Source organism: Salmo salar, chromosome ssa04, assembly GCF_905237065.1.
Source record: "Salmo salar chromosome ssa04, Ssal_v3.1, whole genome shotgun sequence".
Taxonomy (NCBI): Eukaryota; Metazoa; Chordata; class Actinopteri; order Salmoniformes; family Salmonidae; genus Salmo; species Salmo salar.
The window spans coordinates 60,842,578-60,867,506 of record NC_059445.1 but is presented as its reverse complement, the minus strand read 5'-3'; the positions used below and the strand labels follow the sequence as shown (position 1 = coordinate 60,867,506).

Genomic DNA, 24,929 nt, shown 5'->3' with positions numbered 1-24,929 from the left:
TCTTGGGGTCATAGGCAGCATTCCTCCTCCTCCAAACATGGCGAGTTGAGTTGATGTCAAAGAGCTCCATTTTGGTCTCATCTGACTACAACACTTTCACCAGTTGTCCTCTGAGTCCAGGGGCGAAAATCTGATATCAACTTTGGGGGGGACAATTACATTACATTTTCTCAAGAGCAATTCCTGAGGGGGACACCAAAAGTAGTGCTGTAACACATAGCCTACATTGTAATATGGTAAATGTATATAGAGGAACCAAAGAAATAAGGTGTTTGCCGTACTCCTAACTGCCGGTACCCAAAACTACACAACTACTCACAACAGCAATACCATTGCCTTTAACAAATCTTAGTTCAGTCACCAGTTTAAGTTGAGAGTGGGGGTATCCATGGCATTTTCCAATTATGTTCCTATTTTACAAGCAAAAAAAATGGAGAACCTTTCATAATGTTGCCAAACAAAGACTCAACAAACTTACCTGAGACTCCCTGTCTCTGCCAGTCTGTCCCTGCATATCTGTCCCCAACTCTGCTGTCTGTGTGCCATCTGTTGCCTGCTCTGCCTAATGACATCATTGTGAAACATTTCCATTAGAATTTCATTTCTTTCTTATGAACATTTTATCAACTAGTCTTTGAGATATTAGGCTACTAGGGTTCTTACTTTGCGTTTTGGTGTGGCTGGCTACACACACACAGTGTGTAGGTTATTTACAGTAGGAGATGGGCTTCTATCATCTTATCTTTTATCATTCTATTTGGGCTTCGATCTAAAAGGTAGCTAGGAAATGTGAAACGGATTACAATGACAAGAGTTGACAGCTGTATGAGTTCACCATTTACACAACATATGCTGCAACCTTTTGTAATTTTAATAGTTTGTTTCATATTGGCTGGCTTCCAACAATAGCTGAATTTGCAAAGCTAGCGAGCACCAATTCAGTTTCAGTGGTGTTTGCTATAATCTTTGCTACCCGGGTTAAATAAAATAAATAAATAAAAGTTCCCTTGCGACAATTTAGCTTTTGCAACGAGACCATGAAATATATTTAAGACAATGGTAGAAGAGAGTGTAGTTCTGTTCAGTTTGGACTTCAGTTTATCGCTAACCTTATCACAGGGACTTTGAAGCACTAACTTACATCATCTGCATGCTGATCTCGGAATAAATTGACGATAGCAAAGATTCCATCTTTGACGAGGCCACATAAATGGAATAGGTACTAGCTAGCTTAATAGTTAATATTTGCGCGCTAGCTCTGCATATTCAGCTAGTGTGTGTGCGCGATTGACTGGATTAACCTCACGTCAGTTACGTTCATTGAGTGCCTTTCAGACAGTGGCTACAACCCCTCTGTTACCTTGCCAGTGGATCAAACCATTGTGAGGAAAAGGGTGGGGTGGTCGCAATCTTTTGAAACTTATAGACACTTAAAACGCGCTATTAAGTGTCTATAATCAGCACAATTGCTTTCATTGCGTATTATTAATATTATTTAAATTACATAGTTATGTTTCAGTGATATATTGGGGGGGACGAATCATATTTTTCCCAGGATGGGGGGGTCGTGCCCCGTCCCCCCCGGGATTTCCGCCCCTGTCTGAGTCATTCAGATGTTCATTGGCAAACTTCAGACGGGCATGTATATGTATTCTTGAGCAGGGGGACCTTGCGGGCGCTGCAGGATTTCAGTCCTTCACTGCGTAGTGTGTTACCAATTGTTTTCTTGGTGACTATGGTCCCAGCTGCCTTGAGATCATTGACAAGATCCTCCCATGTAGTTCTGGGCTGATTCCTCATCGTTCTCATGATCATTGCAACTCCACGAGGTGAGATCTTGCATGGAGCCCAAGGCCGAGGGATATTGACAGTTCTTTGTGTTTCTTCCATTTGCGAATAATCGCACCAAATGTTGTCACCTTCTCACCAAGCTGCTTGGCGAGGGTCTTGTAGCCAATTCGAGCCTTGTGTAGGTCTACAATCTTGTCCCTGACATCCTTGGAGAGCTCTTTGGTCTTGGCCATGGTGGAGAGTTTGGGATCTGATTGATTGATTGCTTCTGTGGATAGGTGTCTTTTATACAAGTAACAAGCTGAGATTAGGAGCACTCCCTTTAAGAGTGTGCTCCTAATCTCAGCTCGTTACCTGTATAAAAGACACCTGAGAGACAGAAATCTTTCTGATTGAGAGGGGGTCAAATACTTATTTCCCTCATTAAAATGCTAATCAATTTATAACATTTCTGACATGCGTTTTTCTGGATATTTTTGTTGTTATTCTGTCTCTCACTGTTCAAATAAACCAACCATTAAAATTATAGACTGATCCTTTCTTTGTCAGTGGGCAAATGTACAAAATCAGTAGGGGATCCAAATACTTTTTTCCCCCACTGTATATATGTTACAGCCTTATTCTAAAATTGATTAATACCCCATAATGACAAAGAAAAAACAGTTTGACAAATGTATTTAAAAAAAATGAAATCTCACATTTACATAAGTATTCAAACCCTTTACTCACTGATTTATTAAAGCACCTTTGGCAGCGATTACAGACAAGTCTTCTTTTAATCTTACATCTAGACGTTCCGCTAGCGGAACACCTGCTCCAATATCCAATGATAGGCGTGGCGCGAATTACAAATTCCTCAAAAATCCCAAAACTTCCATTTTTCAAACATATGACTATTTTACACCATTTTAAAGACAAGACTCTCCTTTATCTAACCACACTGTCCGATTTCAAAAAGGCTTTACAGCGAAAGCAAAACGTTAGATTATGTCAGCAGAGTACCCAGCCAGAAATAATCAGACACCCATTTTTCAAGCTAGCATATAATGTCACAAAAAACAAAACCACAGCTAAATGCAGCACTAACCTTTGATGATCTTCATCAGATGACACGCCTAGGACATTATGTTATACAATACATGCATGTTTTGTTCAATCAAGTTCATATTTATATCAAAAACCATCTTTTTACATTAGCATGTGACGTTCAGAACTAGCAAACACTAGCAAACCACCAAACACTTCCGGTGAATTTACTAAATTACTCACGATAAACGTTCACAAAAAACATAATTATTTTAAGAATTATAGATACAGAACTCCTTTATGCAATCGAGGTGTCTGATTTTAAAATAGCTTTTCGGTGAAAGCACATTTTGCAATATTCTGAGTAGATAGCTCGCCATCACAGGCTAGCTATTTTGACACCCACCAAGTTTGACCCTCACCAAACTCAGATTTACTATAAGAAAAATTGGATTACCTTTGCTGTTCTTCGTCAGAATGCACTCCCGGGACTTCTACTTCAATAACAAATGTTGGTTTGGTTCCAAATAATCCATAGTTATATCCAAATAGCGGCGTTTTGTTCGTGCGTTCAAGACACTATCCGAAGGGTGACGAAGGGTTACGCGCCCGACGCGTTTCGTGACAAAAAAATTCTAAATATTCCATTACCGTACTTCGAAGCATGTCAACCGCTGTTTAAAATCTATTTTTATGCGATTTTTCTCGTAAAAAAGCGATAATATTCCGACCGGGAGTCGTTGTTTTCGTTCCAAGACGAAATAATAAAAACATGGTGTCGCCTCGTGGACGCGCCTCCAGTCTCTGATCGACCACTATCCAAATGCGCTACTGTTTTTCAGCCAGGGCCTGCAAAGACATCATTCAGTTTTGCCGCCTTCTGAGAGCCTATGGGAGCCGTAGGAAGTGTCACGTTACAGCAGAGATCCTCAGTTTTCAATAAAGAGAGTGTAGAAGGCCAAGAAATGGTCAGAGAGCGCACTTCCTGTAAGGAATCTTCTCAGGTTTTGGCCTGCCAAATGAGTTCTGTTATACTCACAGACACCATTCAAACAGTTTTAGAAACTTTGGAGTGTTTTCTATCCAAAGCTAATATATGATATGCATATTCTAGTTTCTGGGCAGGAGTAATAATCAGATTAAATCGGGTACGTTTTTTATCCGGCCGTGAAAATACTGCCCCCTATCCATAACAGGTTTTAAGTGTGACACTACAAAACTGGCACACCTATATTTGGAGTGTTTCTCCCATTCTTCTCTGCAGATCCTCTCAAGCTCTGTCAGGTTGGTTGGGGAGCATTGATGCACAGCTATTTTCATGTCACTCCAGAGATGTTCGTTCGGGTTCAAGTCTGGGCTCTGGGCAGCAAGGCTGGCCCTTAAAAGTACACAGAGCGCTAACATTAATAAAGACATGCATGTCAATCTTTCATGGTTCAAAGTGGAAGAGAGATTGACTTCCTCATTCCTTGTTTTTGTAAGAGGTGTTGATAAGCTGAAGGTACCGAGCAGTCTGTTTAAAATACTAGCACACAGCTCGGACACTCATGCATACCCCACAAGACATGCCACCAGAGGTCTCTTCACAGTCCCCAAGTCCAGAACAGACTATGGGAGGTGCAAAGTGACTACATAGAACTGTATTCCACATCAGGTAACTGATGCAAGCAGTAGAATCAGATTCAAAAAGCAGTTAAAAATACACATTATAGAACAGCGGGACTGTGAAGTAACACAAACATAGGCACAGATGCATACACACAACACACACACACGTATATATGGTTTTTGCGTTGTACATAAGTGGTTGTGGAGTATGGGCCTGAGGGCACACACTTAGTGTGTTGTGAATTCTGTAATGAATGTATTGTAATGTTTTTTAAATTGTATAACTGCCTTAATTTTGCCGGGCCCCAGGAAGAGTAGCTGCTGCCTTGTCAGCAGCTAATGGGGATCCATAATAAATACAACAGCAAAAAATGCTTGAGGAATCTTAACTAAAGTGCCTGCGAATAACACTAGGACGCTGTGTTCCATGCTATACAAAACCCCCTCAGGGACAAGAGTAGCTCATAAAGGCAATAGCAGAAGCAGAATGTCAGTGGAGATAGTCTTGAGCACTAACACATCACCCACCCAAAAGGCACAGGCTGGCAACTGGGCAACGAGCCACCATGTTGGCTCAATGATGAGTAATGATCACATACAGTATGTCAGGGGGAGGGAGCGATCATTAGCACCCCAACACTCTGGTTGTGGAAGGATGGAGGGAGTGTGAGTACAAAGAGTTCTTTGAAAACCACAGATGAGCACCAGAACCAGGCTAAAGCAAAAACTGTTAACTTCTCAATGTGTAGTGATCACTGAAGACTTGTAAGGAAAATCTTTACTCACTGCAGCAAAGTGTTGATTTCTATCATGCTACCTCTACAGACCATCACACTTCAACAAATCTCCATGTAAACCAAATGAATTGCATGCCCATATTAAGCTATCTGGTATGTAATCATATTCAAATGGGACTGTAATTTTTCTCCTTTTCACATCACAGGATGTATGCAAAACATTTATCAGAATTCTGTAGACCTCAAGATTAAAAGATTAATTCAATTCCGGATAACCTGACTGGTCATAATCTTTGTGCAAGGTTTGTTCACCAAGATGCAGTGTAAGATGCCTTACTCGTATGTATTATAACATAGATTACTTCCATTCAAATTAGAGCTGCTTAGAATTATTGATGTAAGTCCTCTAAAGGTCTTGTATCATTGATGTTTCATTGCAGTACAAATGTACATTTTTCAGACTAAACAATACCAGTCCTCTATCACTTTTCCCTTATTAGTGCAAACCACCAGTGCCAAACTATGAAGAATGAATGAAATAAGAATGAAAGAGAAAAAAACAAATACATTGAGGGTGACAAAGGTGTTGCAGTCTAGTCACAGAGGGCTGACTTTGCTTATTGAAGGTAAATACAAGTATGGTGACCTGCTCCATCTTGTGGACAAATATAATATTGCAAATTTGAAAATAGAAATGGCAAATTCAGAAAAATAGGCACAATCAAAGAGAGAACAAAAACACACCCCGCTCAGGTTAATTTATCAGTTAAACAGAAGACTACTTACTAATAATGGTTTATATAAACTACGTAACCAAAAGTATGTGGACACATGCTCGTCGAACAACTCATTCCAAAATCATGGGCATTAATATGAAGTTGGTCCCCGCTTTACATTTACATTTTAGTCATTTAGCAGACGCTCTTATCCAGAGCGACTTACAGTAGTGAATACATTTCATACATTTTTTTCCCTTTTTTTTTGCTCCGTACTGGCCCTCGTGGGAATCGAACCCACAACCCTGGCGTTGCAAACACCATGCTGTACCAACTGAGCCACATGGGACCTTTGCTGCTATAACAGCCTCCACTCTTCTGGGAAGGCTTTCCACTAGATGTTGGAACATTACTTGCTTCCATTCAGCCACAAGAGCATTAGTGAGGTCGGGCACTGATGTTGGGCGATTAGGCCTGGCTCGTAGTCAGCGTTCCAATTCATCCCAAAGGTGTTCGAAGGGGTTGAGGTTGGGCTCTGTGCAGGCCAGTCAAGTTCTTCCACACAGATCTTGACAAGCCATTTTTGTATGGACCTCGATTTGTGCACGGGGGCCTTTCCCAAACTTGCACAGAATCGTCTAGAATGTCATTGTATGCTGTAGAGTTAAGAATTCCCTTCACAGGAACTAAGGGGCCTAGTCCGAACCATGAAAAAACAGCCCCAAACTTTACTGTTGGCACTATGCATTGGGGCAGGTAGCGTTCTCCTGGCATCCATCCGTCAAACCCAGATTCATCCGTCGGACTGCCAGATGATGAAGTGTGATCCGTCAGTCCAGAGAAAACGTTTCCACTGCTCCAGAGTCCAATGGCGGCGAGCTTTACACCACTCCTGCCAACGCTTGGCATTGCACATGATCTTAGGCTTGTGTGCAGCTGCACAGCCATGGAAACCCATTTCAGGAATCACCCAACGAACAGTTATTGTGCTGACGTTGCTTCCAGAGGCAGTTTGGAACTCGGTAGTGAGTGTTGCAAACGAGGACAGACGATTTATCAAATCCAAATACATATTTGTCACATACATGTGCTTAGCATATGTTATTGCAGGTGTAGTGAAATGCTTGTGTTTCTAGCTCCGACAGTGTCGTAATATCTAACAACTAATATCTAACAATACACACAAATTGAAAGTAACGGAATGGAATTAAGAATATATAAATATTTTGGGGACGAGCAATGTCAGAGAGGCATAGACACATACAGTAGAATATGACACAGTAGATTAGGATAGAATATAGTAGAATAGGATAGAATACATTATATAGATATGAGATGAGTAATGCAAAAATATGTAAACATTATTAAAGCGGCCAGTGATTTCAAGTCTATGTACACTACCGGTCAAAAGTATTAGAACACCTACACATTCAAGGGTTTTTATTTTTTACCATTTTCTACATTGTAGATTATTAGTACATCAAAACTATGAAATAACACATATGGAATCACGTAGTAAACAAAATCAAAATATATTTTATATTTGAGATTCTTCAAATAGCCACCCTTTGCCTTGATGACAGCTTTGCACTCTCTTGGCATTCTCTCAACCAGCTTCATGAGGTAGTCACCTGGAATGCTGTTCAATTAACAGGTGTACCTTCTTAAAAGTTAATTTGTGGAATTTATTTCCTTCTTAATGCGTTTGAGCCAATCAGTTGAGTTGTGACAAGGTAGGGGGGTATACAGAAGAGCGGCTCAAATAAGCAAAGAGAAACGACAGTCCATTATTTTAAGACATGAAGGTAAGTGAATATGGAACATTTCAAGAACTTTGAAAGTTTCTTCAAGTGCAGTCGCAAAAACCATCAAGCGTTATGATGAAACTGGCTCTCATGAGGACCGGAACAGGAACGGAAGACCCAGAGTTCTCTGCGGCAGAGGATACGTTCATTAGAGTTAACAGCACCTCAGAAATTGCAGACCAAATAAATGCTTCACAGAGTTCAAGTAACAGACATCTCAACATCAACTGTTCAAAGGAGACTGCGAATCGGGCCTTCATGGTCGAATTGCTGCAAAGAAACCACTACTAAAGGACGCAAATAAGAAAAAACTTGTTTGTGCCAAGAAACACGAGCAATGGACATCAGACCGGTGGAAATTTGTCCAAATTTGAAATTGTTGGATCCAACCACCGTGTCTTTGTGAGACGCAGTGTGTGTGAAAGGATGAGCTCCTAATGTGTATTTCCCACTTTAAATCATGAAGAAGGTGGTGTTATGGTGTGGGGGTGCTTTGCTGGTGAAACTGTCTGTGATTTATTTAGAATTCAAGGCACACTTAACCAGCATGGCTACCACAGCATTCTGCAGCGATACACCATCCCATCTGGTTTGGGCTTAGCGGGAGCATCATTTGTTTTTCAAACAGGCCAATGACCCATCACACCTCCAGGCTGTGTACGGGCTATTTTACCAAGAAGGAGAGTGATGGAGGGCTGCGTCAAATGACCTGACTTACACAATCCCCCGACCTCAACAAAATTTTGATTGTTTGGGATGTGTCGGACCGCAGAGTGAAGGAAAAGCAGCCAACAAGCACTCAGCATATGTGGGAACTCCTTCAAGACTGTTGGAAAAGCATTCCAGGTGAAGCTGGTTGAGAGAATGCCAAGAGTGTGAAAAGCTGTCATCAAGGCAAAGGGTGGCTATTTGAAGAATCTGAATTTGTTTAACACTTTTGGTTACTACATGATTCCATGTTTTATTTCATAGTTTTGATGTCTTCAGTTTTGATGTCTTCAGTATTATTCTACAATGTAGAAAATAGTAAAAATAAAGAAAAACCCTTGAATGAGTAGGTGTTCTAAAACGTTTGACCGGTAGTGTATAGGGCAGCTGCCTCTTATGTGCTAGTGATGGCTATTTAAACAGTCTTTTTTCAGTCTCTCAGTCCCAGCTTTGATGCACCTGTACGGACCACACCTTATGGATGATTGCAGGGTGAATAGGCAGTGGCTCGGGTGGTTGTTGCCCTTGATTATCTTTTTGGCCTTCCTGTGACATCAGGTGCTGTAGGTGTCCTGGAGGGCAAGTAGTTTGGCCCCGATGATGCGTTGGGTAGACTGCGCCACCCTCTGGAGATCCCTGCAGTTGCAGGCGGTGCTGTTGCCGTACCAGGCGGTGATACAGCCCATTAGGATGCTCTCAATTGTGCATCTGTAAAAGTTTGAGAGGATTTTAGGTGCCAAGCCAAATGAAGAGGCGCTGTGATGGGTACACCGAGGAACATGAAGCTTTCCACCTTCTCCACTGCGGTCCTGTCGATGAGGATAGGGGGGGGTGCTCCCTCTGCTGTTTCCGGAAGTCCACGATCATTTGTTTTGTTGACGTTGGGTGAGAGGTTGGCACCACACTCCCAGGGCCCTCACCTCCTCTTTGTAGATGGTCTCGTCATTGCTGGAAGTCAGGCCTACTACTGTTGTGTCGTCTGCAAACTTGATGATTGAGTTGGAGGCGTGTGTGGCCACGTGGTCATGGGTGAACAGGGAGTACAGGAGGGGGCTGAGCATGCATCCTTGTGGGGCCCCAGTGTTGAGGATCAGCAAAGTGGAGGTGTTGTTTCCTACCTTCACCACCTGGAAGTGGCCCTTTGGGAAGTCCAGGACCCAGTTGCACAGGGCGTGGTTCAGACCCAGGGCCTCAAGCTTAATGATGAGCTTGGAGGGTACTATGGTGTTGCATCGTCTGTGGATCTATTGGGGCGGTAAGCAAATTGAAGTGGGTCTAGGGTGTCAGGTAAGGTAGAGATTAAGGATCATATCACTAGTCTCTCAAAGCACTTCATGATGACAGAAGTGAGTGCTACAGGGAGATAGTAAAGGTAATTGAAGTAAATTACTTTCTTGGGTACAGAAACAATGGTGGACATATTGAAGCATGTGGGGACAACAGACTGGGATAGGGAGAGATTAAATATATCCGTAAACACTCCAGCCAGCTGGTCTGCGCATGCTCTGAGGACGCAGCTTGGGATGCCATCTGGACCGGCTGCCTTGCAAGGGTTAACACGCTTAAATGTCATACTTACGTTGGCCACGGAGGAGAGCCCACAGTCCTTGGTAGCAGGCCGCGTCCGTGGCACTGTTTTTTTCTCAAAGCGGGCAAAGGTGTTTAGCTTGTCCGGAAGCAAGACGTCAGTGTCCGCCACGTGGCTGGTTTTCCCTTTATAGTCCGTGATTGTCTGTAGACCGTGCCACATACGTCTCGTGTCCGAACCGTTGAATTGCGACTCCACTTTGTCTCTATACTGACGGTTTTCCTGTTTGATTGCCTTACGGAAGGAATAACTACACTGTTTGTATTTGGCCATATTCCCAGTCACCTTGCCATGGTTAAATGCGATGGTTCACACTTTCAGTTTTGTGCAAATGCTGCCATCTATCCACAGTTTCTGGTTAGGGTAGGTATTAATAGTCACAGTGGGTACAACATCTCCTATACACTTCCTGATAAACATCCATCACCGTATCAGTGTATTCGTCTGTTGTTCTCGGAGGCTACCCAGAACATATCCCAGTCCGCGTGATCATAATCTTGAAGCATGGATACCAATTGGTCAGACCAGCGTTGAATAGTCCTTAGCACGGGTACTTCCTGTTTGAGTTTCTGCCTATAGGAAGGGAGGAGCAAAATGGAGTCGTGATCAGATTTGCCGAAGGGAAGGCAGGGGAAGGCCTTGTAGGCATCCCGGAAGTTGGAGTAGCAGTGGTCGAGTGTTTCAGCAGTGCGAGTACTACAGTCAATGTGTTGATAGAACTTCGTTAACATTTTCCTCAAATTTGCTTTGTTAAAATTCCCAACTACAATAAATGCAGCCTCAGGATATGTGTTTTCCAGTTTGCATAAAGTCCAGTGAAGTTAGAGGGCCGTCGTGGTATCGGCTTAAGGGGGAATATACATGGCTGTGACTATAACCGAAGAGAATTCTCTTGGGAGGTAATACAGTCGGCATTTGATTGTGAAGTATTCTAAGTCTGGTGAAGAGAAGGACTGGAATTCCTGTATGTTATCACAATCACACCATGAGTAGTTAATCATGAAACATACACCCCCGCCCTTGTTCTTCCCGGAGAGATATTTATTCCTGTCTGTGCAATGAACTGAGAACCCAAATGGCTGAACGGACTCAGACAGTATATCCCGAGACAGCCATGTTGCCGTGAAAGAATATGTTACAATCCCTGATGTGTCTCTGGAAGGAAATCCTTGCCCTGAGCTCGTAAACTTTATTATCCAGAAACTGAACATCAGCGTGGTGTGCATGCCTCCTGAGTCGGACTAAAAATCCACTCCGAGTTTTGGAACAGCCTCTGGGATCAGTTCAATTGCACTGGGGGGTACGAACAAAGGATCCGGTTCGGGAAAGTCATATTCCTGGTCGTAATGCTGGTGAGTTACCACTGCTCTGATATCCAAAAGTTCTTCCAGGCTGTGTGTAATAAAACAAAACGTTTCCTGGGCTATTAATGTAAGAAATAACTCAAATAAAATACTGCAAAGTTTCCTAAGAGCTTGAAGCACAGCAGCCCTATCCGCACTTCAGCACTAGGCGGTCCTGTGCTGTAAGCATGTGGCCAATCACTTCACGGCTGAGCCGTTATAGCACCAAGATGTTTCCAATTCACAATAACAGTAGTTGACCGGGGTAGCTCTAGCAAGGCAGAAACTTGACAAACTGACTTTTTGGAAAGGTGGCGTCCTATGACGGTGCCAAGTTAAGTCACTTAGCTCTTCAGTAAGGCCATTCTACTGCCAATGTTGGTCAATATAGATTGCATGGCGGTTTGCTCGGTTTTATACACCTGTCAGCAACGGGTGTGCCTGAAATAGCCGAATCCACTCATTTGAAGGGGTGTCCAAATACTTTTGTATATATAGTGCATTCGGAAAGTATTCAGACCCCTTGACTATTTCCACATTTTATGTGACAGCCTTATTCTAAAATGTATTAAATCGTTTTTTCCCTAAATCTACACAAATACCCCATAATGACAAAGCCAAAAACAGTTTATTTGCAAATGTATAAAAATAATGTAAAACTGAAATATCACATTTGCATAAGTATTCAGAACCTTTAAGTCAGTACTTTGTTGAAGCACCTTTGGCAGCGATTACAGCCTCGAGTCTTCTTGGGTATGACGCTACAAGCTTGGTACATATGTATTTGGGGAGTTTCTCCCATTCTTCTCTGCAGATCCTCTCAAGCTCTGTCAGATTGGATGGGGAGCATTGCTGCACAGCTATTTTCAGGTCTCTCCAGAGATGTTCGATCGGGTTCAAGTCTGGCTCTGGCTGGGCCACTCAAGGACATTGAGACTTGTCCCAAAGCCACACCGGTGTTGTCTTGGCTGTGTGCTTAGGGTCGTTGTCCTGTTGGAAGGTGAACCTCCGCCCCACTCTGAGGTCCGGAGCAGGTTTTCATCAAGGGATCTCTGTACTTTACTCCGTTCATCTTTCCCTCAATCCTGACTAATCTCCCAGTCCCTGCTACTGATAAACATCCCCACTGCATGCTGCTGCCCCCACCATGCTTCACCGTAGGGATGGTGCCAGGTTTCCTCCAGACAGGATGCTTGGAATTCAGGGCAAAGAGTTCAATCCTGGTTTCATCAGACCATATATTCTTGTTTCTCATGGTCTGAGAGTCCTTTAGGTGCCTTTTGGCAAACTCCAAGCAGGCCGTTCTGTGCCTTTTACTGAGGATTGGCTTCCGTCTGGCCACTACCATAAAGGTCTGATTGGTGGAGTGCTGCAGAAATGGTTGTCCTTCTGGAAGGTTCTCCCATCTCCACAGAGTTACTCTGGAGCTCTGTCAGGCTGACCATCGAGTTCTTGGTCACCTCCCTGACCAAGGCCCTTCTCCCCCGATTGCAGTTTGGATAGGCGGCCAGCTCTAGCAAGAGTCTTTGTAGCTCCAAACTTATTCCATTTAAGAATGATGGAGGCCACTGTGTTCTTGGGGACCTTCAATGCAGCAGTCATTTTTCGGTACCCTTCCCCAGATCTGTGCCTCGACACAATCCTGTCTCGGAGATCTACGGACAATTCCTTCGACATCATGGCTTGGTTTTTGCTCTGACATGCACTGTCAACTGTGGGACCCTATATAGACAGGCGTGTGCCTTTGCAAATCATGTCCAATCAATTGAATTGACCACAGGTGGACTCCAATCAAGTTGTAGAAACATCAAGTATGATCAATGGAAACAGGATGGACCTGAGCTCAATTTCAAATCTCATAGCAAAGGGTCTGAATACTTATGTAAATAAAGTTGTTTTTATTTGTAATAAATCAGCAAATTTCCACAACCTGTTTTTCGCTTTGTCATTATGGGGTATTGTGCATAGACTGACGAGGGGGAAAATGTATTTAATCCATTTTAAAATAAGGCTGTAACGTAACAAAATGTGGAAAAAGTCAAGGGGTCTGAATACTTTCCGAATGCACTTTAGTGTATGTGAACCACATGATTTCCATGACAAAGATCCAGACCACTTTATAATCAATGTGCTTCATTCAGAAAATGTTGTTCATAAACATACACAGAAGATTGACCATTGAGCATAGATTTAATGATTGTTACTCTCACGACTGTGAGGGGGGAAAAAAAGTGCCAAATTTGCTACGTAGATTTCCAGAAACTGAAGTGGTCATTTAAGGTCTCACATGATGAATAGGAGACAATTCGTTGGTTTAAGGGAAAGAGGGATAGAAAGAGAAATAGGTTAGAAAAATACAAAGACGGAGCATAAGGAAGAGACCCTCCCAGGAGAATGGACTGGTTTAGAAGGCAAATAAGCACACTACCAAGGCTACATCTGGGGAACATATGGTAGCGACATACAGGAAGGAAAGAGAAGGCGGAAGACAACTAAAATATTACAGCAAAAAAGGAGCCTCTCATCACCAGTCATGCCACTTATGGATTGGATGTGTGAGTGGCTCAAGTGTAACCGGGGAGGAGTCCCAAATGGCACCCCATTTCCTTTATAGTACACTACTTTTGACCAGGGCCCATAGGGTTCTGCACTATGCAGCAAATAGGGTGCCATTTTGGAAACAGACCTTGTTATGGGGACTGTATGGCGCTTGGCTGACTGGGACCGGGCAGGGCCATATACACGGGAGTATACAGTACCAAACATTAGGCGCATCTTCCTAATATGGAGTTGCACCCCCTTTCACACTCAGAACAGCCTAAATTCGCCAGGGCATGGACTCAAAGGTATTGAAAGCATTCCACAGATATGCTGGCCCCAATGCTTCCCACAGTTGTGTCAAGTTGGCTGGATGTCATTTTGGTGGTGGACCATTCTTGATAGACATGGGAAACTGTTGAGCATGAAAAACCCAGCAGCGGTGCAGTTCTTGACACAAACCGGTGTGCCTGGCACCTACCACCATACCCCATTCAAAGGCACTTAAATATTTTTGTCTTGTGAATTTACAAAGTGACATCAATAAGGGTTCATAGCATTCACCTGGTCAGTCTGTCATGGAAAGAGCAAGTGTTCTTAATATGTTTTGTATAGTCAGTGTACAGTCTGACCTTTTAAGGCATATTTGAGACGAAGATTTGGGGATGGTATTTATTTAGCAACATCTAATAAGTTATAATAATACCAGTTAATTTTCAAAGTGTTAAGATGAATGAAAATAAATACAGAATTTCAGGGTGTTTATTTACATTTTAAATGTAACATTATTTGAAAAAGTAAAAAGGCGCAACGCTCGCTCAACATAACATTTTCTTTTTTCACTTCTTGACTGATAAAGCAAACCGTAGATCTCCGCCTAAATAGACATACCCAAAAGTGACATAATTTTCATGACGGCCATAAACAGTAACAGGTAATGTTGCATAGTTTTAGAAATGTCTGGAACTCACCTTTCTGAGAAAAAAATGTTTGAAATTACTGAAGTGCACTCACTTTTGAGGACACAAGCTCAAGTACATAGTAAAAATGTGAAGTCGAAAAAAATCTGGATTTTTTTCTTTCTATTCAACAAAAGTGGAACAATAGGGCTTGAAATGACTGATGCTTTGTAAATATAGTAACAATCAAATGATAAATGACCTTTCTTATAACTAAAATATGATCATACTTCGTTACAGTACAATCAATATTGGCACTATTTCATATAACTGACTGAATTTTCTCCTAAATGTCCACTGAGCTGCACAGAGACAATTCAAATGTGTGCAGACTCGTTACTTCAGCTTTAAGCAGAAAGTGATTTCATCAATCTGTGACCAAGAAAACGTGGTCTTGTTTCAATTTTAAGAAATGAATTAGTATTCTTTCATGTTAAGAGCTCTAAATCCAGCTGAGAATATCAGAGATGAAACCACAACTGTTGGATTCGCTAGACTGTCCCCTTTTATATATATATGTATCCGTCACTCAGAGGAAGAGCAAATCGATTCTTTGTCTGGATAAGGCAGAAAATGTGACACGTTGCTCCCTACACAAATGTCGTGTCCACTGAGCGAGTGGGAGCAGACAGATGGGGCTGTCTGGCACTATGAGGCACAGGTCCCTATGACATTCAAACAGCGCCTCGTACACCAAACTGTCAGTCGGAATCGCTCCAGAACCACGCAAAGTGCCCCATATAGGAGACTTAACATCCTAAGTTAAAAAGCTTGATGTTTCGGCCATCACTGGCCTTCATCAGAACTCGGTTGATGGCAGAAACATCAAGCTTTTTAACTTTGCTTAACTTCACTGGGATAGGGGGCAGTATTTTCACGTCCGGATGAAAAGCGTGCCCAAAGTAAACTGCCTGTTTCTCAGGCCCAGAAGCTAGGATATGCATATAATTGGTAGATTTAGATAGAAAACACTCCAAAGTTTCTAAAACTGTTAAAATGTCTGTGACTATAAAAGAACTGATATGTCAGGCGAAACCCCGAGGACAAACCACCCCCCCCAAAAGAAACTCTGCTTACCACTGTTTTCAATGGCTTGAACTTTAATTATAAGCCCAAGTCCTCCCAAATTGCAGTTCCTAGGGCTTCCACTAGATGTCAACAGTCTTTAGAAAGAGTTTCAGGCTTGTTTTTAGAAAAATGACCCGTAAATTGTAGTTTTTCTAGGTGGCTCCCATTTTGGCTTCAGTGTTTCCAAGCGCGTGGAGGAAAGCGTGTTCTTTGTTGTTTATCTCCAGTAAAGACAATAACGATTCTCCGTCTTAAATTGTATAGTTTATTTGCGTATTAGGATACCTAAGGAATGATTACAAACATTGTTTGACTTGTTTGGAAAAGTTTATTAGTAACGTTTGGGATTCATTTTGACGGAGGGAAACTGGATTATTGACTGATGCGCGCCAGCTAAACTGAGTTTTAATGGATATAAAAAAGAACATTATCGAACAAAAGGACCATTTGTGATGTAAATAGGACCCATTGGAGTGCCAACTGAAGAAGATCATCAAAGGTAAGGCATTTTTTATATCACCATTTCTGACTTTCGTGTCGCCACCTGCCTGGTTGAAAATGATTGTTATGCATTTGTGTGCTGGGCGCTGTCCTCAGATAATCGCATAGTATGCTTTCGCCGTAAAGCCTTTTTGAAATCTGACACCTTGGCTGGATTAACAAGAAGTTAAGCTTTATTTTGACATATTGCATGTGTATTTTCAAGATTGTTAAATATTTACAATTCTGTAGTTTGAATTTGGCGCCCTGCACTTTCAATGGATGTTGGTCAGGTGGGACGCTTGAGAAGTTAAATAAAACAATGAGTTTTTAAATGCTGAGAGTGTTGCACCTTTTTATTTTCAGTGAAGGTGCCCTTTACTTCTTCCAAATTTAAAACATTACTTACAGATTATTTTACAGTTTAAATGAAGGTTAACTTTTATTTGTAAATGGAATGTTATGGAAGTGTCCAAACTTTTTATTTTAGATTTCACTTGGTTTTGACAAACTTACCCCACTGGCGATAAACTTCATCATGCTTGTTCTGCAGTTGCAGGGTCACAGATAAAACATGAACAAACGCTCCAAAAACACCCAAATACATCCTTTTAGAAATGGTAATGCTCTCAGTATAGCAATGCGGGTCTTGAGCAATGCCCAGAGAAGGCCTACACAGAGAAGTATCGCTTGAGTCCAACAAATTAGAATTTAAAGTTTGGAATGACGTCTAAAGACCTGCATCGTTATACTGAGAGCAATGCAGTTTTTAAAAGGACATATTTGGATGTTTTTGGAGCTTTTGTACATGTTATTTCTGTGCCCCTGCAACTGCAGAACGAGCATGAGGAAGTCTATGGCTGGTGGGGGTAAGTTTCTCAAAACCAAGTGAAATCGCAAAAAAGTGTCTGGACACTATAAAATGCCATATACATCCAAAATACAGATTTGGTTAAAATAAAGTGAACCTGTTCATTAGGTAAAAGACAAATACAGAGCCTATTCAGTACAAATAAATCTTCCACATTTAAGTATACAGATTACTCTGAGCCTCAGTGACTTTGGCAAACTTTCGGAGGACGTCAGCGCTGAGACAAGGCTCCAACTGGAGGTAAAATGTGGGGAGAGAGGGAGAGAGAGAGAGAGGTCAGCAAAAGAAGACAAAGCTTTTGAGAACCCTGAACAGTGATGAATAGCTACCATTAGGACATTGATACTGATACTGGGACGACTTAGTCGGGGTCGCAACTTAACGTTGAGTTAGAATACAAAAGCTGCAATTTCGAAATGTGGTTGTAAACTACATTTGTTTGACTGGTAAGTTAGTTTTGATAGCTGGCCGCTAGACTTGTAGTAAGCATGGTCGAATTACTGACTGGGATAGGCCCCCTTGTTCATCAGTTATATTAAAAACTGCTAACATTTCCCTCTATCCTATGGCAAAATGTCTAGAACTGCAGGAAATGAGTTATGAAACTGCAAAGTCTTCTCTCCACCCCACGGCAAAATGGGCAGAATTTCAGGAAATCAAATTTAAAACTCACATTTTTATCTTTGCTGTCACAAGGGGGGTGCAAAAATGTTCTGCTCCCTGCTCTACAATGTATTCGCTCACCTTGACCAACTTGCTTAGACACAACAGGGCAGGTTTGTAGGTTTCCATGGTGATAGAGTCTGGGCTGATGACATCAGTGTAGCATTGGTACAGAACAGCTGGAATCTGATGGACTTGGCAGTGGCTCAGTACTGAGGAAGGAATAGAGATCCGTTTTAGTATTTGGGTCCTTCTGTGTGAAAAGGAACCAGAAATTAACCAAAAATAACCATAATGTTTTGGAAATTTCCAGAATGTAATCCATAGAAAGGTCCTAAGGAGAAAGAATGACAAATTCAGCAAGTTGACAAATTAAATAATGTTTCGTTAATGCAAGTGCTTTTACGCAAATAATACATGCCTGAACATGGTTGGGGGCAAATTCCATTTCAAAGTCGATCAATTTAATGAATTGAAAATAGTCCATTATTTAATTCTGTGGAATTAAATGGAAGACTTCAACCCAGGGAATCAAAGACATCAGTATGGTGGTACCTGCAGCTGGCAGTCCAGTGAGGATGTTTGGCTGCTCGAGTGCAGGGCAGAGGGCCTGGCTCTTGGAGGCACTGCTCTTGAGGGAGCGTAGGAAAGGGACTGCGCTACCGTAGAGGTAGTCTGGTGTTTTGTACTCAGCCACAGGGCTGTCCGACAGCACCATCACACTGAGCCCTCTCTTCTGGAGGCAGCCAAACACCTAGAACCAGAGGGAAGGAGGGAGAAAGTTAAGAGGCCGTAGTCATTGTTGACCAGTGCTTTTACAGTCACATCTACTTATAGTCATACCAAGCAGTGGGCATCAACCTGAACCTCTATAAGGCATCTATAAAATCACAAGAGCATTACCTTTTCTGTCCATTGAAATAGTTGGTCCTCCGCAATGTAACAAGTGCTTTGGCAGACCAGGACCTACAAAAGCAACACAAGAATATACTTTAAAGCAGTCGTCACCAACCAGTTGATCGCAAGGCTTTCCTAGTTTTTCCCTTCCTCCAAGGCTTTCCTTGTTTTTTAAAAAACTTTTTACCCCTTTTTCTCCCAAATTTTAGGATATCCAATTGGTAGTTACAGTCTTGTCCAATAGCTGCAACTCCCGTACATACTCAGGAGGGGCAAAGGTTGAGAGCCATGCATCCTCCGAAACACAACCCGCACTGCTTGCTTAACCCGGAAGCCAGTAGCACCAATGTGTCAGAGTTAACACAGTACAGCTGGCGTTTTAAAAAAAGCCCAACGATAAAGCCTTGAGTTACTATTTTTTTTTGTGGTAGGTGCACTTGATTCAACTGCCCTTCACACCGGGTATCGTAGTGTTCCCATTTTGAACCATTTCATGTGTCTGAAGGTACAAACTCTACTCGCCCGGGGAGCAAATTAAGTACACCCATAGGTCTACCACTGGCCAATCAGATAGCTCAGATCACCGTGTCTGGAGCTTCCACGAGCCCACAGCGAAGCTGATAGTTGACTCAGTGTAAGATTTCAAAACGTTAACAATCATGACTAGAACCTGTCAAAGAATACAGCAAAGAGCTGCTGTTCTTATGTGTGAGTATATGTTTAAGATTTTATTCAGCACTGTCACATTTATAAGCCATAAAAGAAACCTCCCAGTGAAGCACCAGTGACTCGGTCAATAAGAAAGTGGTCAGATGAAGCAGATGCTAAGCTACAGGACTGTTTTGCTATCACAGACTGGAAAATGTTCCAGGATTCTTCCGATGGCATTGAGGAGTACAACACATCAGTCACTGGCTTCATCAATAAGGCCATTGATGACGTCGTTCCCACAGTGACTACGTACATACCTCAACCAGAAGCCATAGATTACAGGCAACGTTCGCACTGAGCTAAAGGGTAGAGCTGCCGGTTTCAAGGAGTGGGACTCTAACCCAGAAGCTTATAAGAAATCCCACTACCCCCTCCGACGAACCATCAAACAGGACAAGTGTCAATACAAGACTAAGATTGAATCGTACTAAACCAGCTCCGACGCTCGTCGGATGTGGCAGGGCTTGCAAACTATTACAGACTACAAAGGGAAGCACAGCCGAGAGCTGCCCAGTGACATGAGCATACCAGACGAGCTAATTTAGTTCTATGCTCACTTCGAGGCAAGTAACACTGAAGCATGCATGAGAGCATGAGCTGTTCCGGACGACTGTCTGATCACACTTACTCATAGCATGCACTGACCAGCTTGCAAGTGTCTTCACTGACATTTTCAACCTCACCCTGTCTGAGTCTGTAATACCAACATGTTTCAAGCTGACCGCCATAGTCCCTGTGTCCAAGAACACTAAGGTATCCTGCCTAAATGACTACTGACCCGTAGCACTCACGTCTGTAGCCATGAAGTGCTTTGAAAGGCTGGTCATGGTTCACATCAATACCATTATGCCAGAAACCCTAGATCGACTCCAATTTGCATACCGCCCCAACAGATCCACAGATGATACAATCTCCATTGCACTCCACACTGCCCTTTCACACCTGGACAAAAGGAACACCTATATGAGAATGCTGTTCATTGACTACAGCTCAGAGTTCAACACCATAGTGCCCTCAAAGCTCATCACTAAGCTAAGGACCCTGGAACTAAACACCCCCCACTGCAACTGGATCCTGGACTTCCTGACGGGCCGCCCCAGATGGTAAGGGTAGGTAACAACACAGCCGCCATGCTGACCCTCAACACGGGGGCCATTCATGGGTGCGTGCTCAGTCCCCTCCTATACTCCCTGTTCACACATGACTGCATGGCCAAGCACGACTCCAACACCATCATTAAGTTTGCTGATCACCGACAACGACAAGACAACCTATAGGGAGGAGGTCAGAGACCTGGCCGTGTGGTGCCAGGACAACAACCTCTCCCTCAATGTGATTTAGGTCACCTAGCAGCACGAGCTCTGAAGATAGATGTGACAAACATTTTATTTGATCTACTCGCAATACAAAGTTTATCAATAGACTTGCGTCGTTATTAGCGGCTTGCCGTGCTAATATCGAGGAGTAGCCTATTTCACGTTCTCTGATCATACGAGTAACATGAATTGGTGCATGAGTCAGAAAACCATCAGAGGTAGCCTCTCACGAAACCCACCCTCTGCTGAGACTGACCATCAGATGCAGGCACCATCAGTCCAGTAAAATAAACCATTTCAATTAGTAATGCTACAAATGATCTATTACCAGTGGGATCATATACCTCACGTTTTGAAATATAATTTTAAAAAATGGTCTGAGAAGCACGACATTGGCAGGGCAATTCAAGAATAGTCTATATGCAGTGAGAATGTATTGAGCTTATAGCCTACGCACAAACCTCACTGCTACAGAACTGATTTTGATAGGTTAATGTTGCATAGGCTTAGGATGAAGTCATGAAAAAATTGATCTCGGCCTGCATTTTGACAAAGTGATCTCAGCTCATGAAAGGTTGGTGACCACTGCTTTACAGAATCTGCTATAATCGCTGAGTCACTGACTACAGTGGCAATGAAAATATTGTTGGAACACACCTTTAAAGGTAGAGTCATGCAATCCAGAAACATTTAAGGTGAAGTGCAAGGCTTAACTTCTGTTGTTATCCCGCAGCTATAATATTGCAGCAGTGTGAAGCGCACGTGTCTTTATTTTTGGAAAGTGCAAAGACTGACATAGTGCTCATCTGCAATATTTGCGGTTCATCCTACTGCTCGTGGCAACGTCACATCACTGCGACTCAGTTTAATTTGCATACCAACTCAGTGGCCTAGTGGTTAGTGTCTGTCCTGAAATTGGAAGATCGATCCCTGGTTGAGTCATACCAACGAACAGGACCATATGCCTCTCTGCTTGGCACTCAACAGATGGATTAATGCTGCAACAGACTAGTGTCCAAACACAGGCTTCTGAACTATGGGCCATTGTGGTTTGGACAAGGCTTACTAAGACCTTTAAGTGTATCCTATGTACAATTGTTGGTGTGCATTGTGTTTGATCAACCACTCACTGCTGGGTTGTCCCTGTGTCGGTAGAAGAGACAGGCTGGCTCTCCAGGCAGTGGGGCAATGCTCTGTCTACTGGAGCCCCTACTCCTCTCATTCCATAGTGACACATGGCCCACTGCATCCCAGCTTTCAGTGTTCAACACATATGCAGACAGAAATCCTGAAAACAATAGGAGAGAATTTTCATTCCTTGAGAGAAAGAGTTAGACCAGGAGTGTATTCATTAGTCAGATGATGTTGCAAAAGCTGTTTGATTGCATTTAGTTCTTAAACGGAAGTTGTAGTTAATTTTAAAAGTATGGTTTTCATGCGTTGCCATGTCAATCCCAATAGTCTGCAGAGCACTTGGCACAAGCTGCACATCTATAAATTACAGAATTTTCCATACTCCAAAGAGGAGTGAAGTCCATAGGGTTCCTTCCGCCAGTCACTATTTTTTTAAGAGATGTGACTGAACTACAACTTCCATTTAAGAACAAAACAGAACTCATCAGCTTTTCACGTTGAAGAGCGTTGACTAAACTGTTTGTTGTAAAACGTTTCACAACGGAATCCGACTAATGAATACAACCCAGTCGTCACAGGTGAGCTTTTATTTAACTAGGCAAGTCTGTTAAGAACATATTCTTATTTACAATGACGGCCTAACCCGGACGACGCTGGGCAAATTGTGCGCCGCCCTACGGGACTCCCAATCACGACCAGTTGTGATACAGCTTGGAATCGAACCATGGTCTGTAGTGACGCCTCTAGCACTGAGATGCAGTGCTTTTGTCCGCCGCGCCACTCGGGAACTTACCTGCAGCATTAGTGCCCACGGCAATGATGAGGTCTGAGCATTGCAACTTGTTGCTGCCAGAGCCCTCAAGTGATTGTGCGACTTCAGGGCACCACGCAATATGGACCTCCCTGTTAAACCAGAACACCAGTCAGTCAAAATCATGCACATCTTTACACTTAGTCACCGTGTACTAACTTGTTGAAATAATAAATGGAGCTGTGTACAGTTGAGAACAGAGGACATGGTTATTTTATTGACAAGCGATGGATATGTCAAAAGAACCATATGGTGCATACTAAGCTACAAAAGCGAACCATTTCAAAGCATTCGCTAACTCGTTACCAAGTGAAACTGAAAACTCAATCGCGTGCAGTTTGAGTCGTTAGCTAGCTGGCTGTTAGCTACCTCTTTTCTTCTATCTCTCTGTGAATTCGCTCATCTTCGTTTTCATCATCCAGATCATCGTCGTCTTCTTCGACTGCACGCGAGTAAACAGATAAAACCTCTCCGAAAAACGTTGCCATTGTTTATTTTATGACTGTAGCTAGCTAGATGACCGTGCTGACAATAAAAATGACACCAAAGATTTCCTCCTCATGCCAAACCATGGGAGAATCTCAATTGTCATCCTCGCGTCCTCTCTCCTCCTTCTCAAAACCCATTGGAGGAGAAGGTCAGAAGGTCTGGACCAGCTGGTTCTCTCATCCAATGGGTTTTGAGAAAGAGGCGAGGAGGTAACATTGAGGATTCCTCGTGTGTACTTCCTTCGTTTTCTTTTTCTCCGTTTTTCCCTTGAGTTCAACGCAACAGGTACCTCTATCACCGCCTATCGTGCTGGAGTGTAAACAAAATATACAGTCGTAATGAAAGTCCACACCCCTTGCAGTCACATTTTGCTGCCTAATTTAAATCTAAAACGGGATCTAAAACGGGTAATGCTGTTGCTACCGATCTACACAGCCTACTTTACATTTTAAAAGTGAAAGAAAATTATACAGCATTTACCAATTATTATTTTTTTTTTTTAACTATGATGTCTTGATTGTGTATGTTCTCACACCCAACAATTAATACTTTGTGATGGTGGAAGCACCTCAAGCAGCCATTACGCTGTGAATGCCATTAGAGCTATGAATCGTTTTGAATAAGATTCTAACAACTTTGCACAACTTTTAGGGTAAAAAATACTGTATATCGATTGGTTTTGTCAACATTGCTCAAGCTCAGTAGGCTAAAGTTGTTTAGGAATAATTTTAAAATCATGTTTTGTTATTGCATCTATCAATTCATATGTTTTTTTTTAACACTATAATTTGTTTACGGGCATGATAGTTTTACTTTTAGTTTATGCTTGACCCAGCTTGTTTGCCTTTAGCCAGTAAGCTTGCTCAGCAAGTTCGAAGCACGTGAATGCACACTGACATTGCTCCCAGTTTATAACAAGTCTCCCACTTGTTATGAACACAGCATAACTCTGGGTTGTGAAGACATTGACAATTAATTTTATTTTTTAATTAATTAGGAAAGGTTACTATATCTTTTTTTGTAAGGCCGCGAAATATGACAACTGTGCAAGGAGCGTGTAGACTTTCACTAGGCATTATAGCTCTGCTGGAACCCATCTGTCTTATAGGTAGATTAGATAATATAAAATCCATGTGCTTACTGTGGGTGAAAAGCTTACCCTTAGATCAGACCGATATTATTATTTAATTTGTTTTACTTTTTACCCCAAAATTGGTAGATACAGTCTTGTCCCATCGCTGCAACTCCCGTACAGACTTGGGATAGGCGAAGGTCGAGAGCCATGCGTCCTCCCGAAGCCCGACCCTGCCAAGCTGCACTGCTTCTTGACAAACTGCTCGCTTAACCCGGAAGCCAGTCGCCCCAATGTGTCGGAGGAAACACCGTCCAACTGGTAACCGTGTCAGCGTGCATGCGCACAGCCCGCCACAGGAGTCGCTAGAGCACGATGGGACAAGGACATCCCGGTCGGCCAAACCCTCCCCTAACCCGGACGACGCTGGGCCAATTGTGGGCCGCCTCATGGGTCTCCCAGTCGCCGCCTGGATCTGTAGTGATGCCTCTAGCACTGTGATGCAGTGCCTTAGACCGCTGCGCTACTCGGGAGGCAGTTTAGACAGATATGACATTGGTGGTAAATTCATAGCAGGCTATTCACCACTTAATCATTC

General features: G+C 42.7%; 1 protein-coding gene across 1 annotated transcript; it reads right to left on the bottom strand.

The window, feature by feature from the left end:
- Positions 1-16,195: 16,195 nt before the first annotated feature.
- psmg1 (proteasome (prosome, macropain) assembly chaperone 1) lies at positions 16,196-23,343 on the bottom strand. Its single transcript, NM_001140415.1, is given in 7 exon segments — positions 16,196-17,472; positions 17,983-18,113; positions 18,457-18,655; positions 18,805-18,867; positions 21,956-22,113; positions 22,753-22,862; positions 23,140-23,343. Coding segments are annotated over 7 exon segments (858 nt in total). The 5' UTR covers positions 23,259-23,343; the 3' UTR covers positions 16,196-17,394.
- Between the last annotated feature and the right edge of the window lie 1,586 nt (positions 23,344-24,929).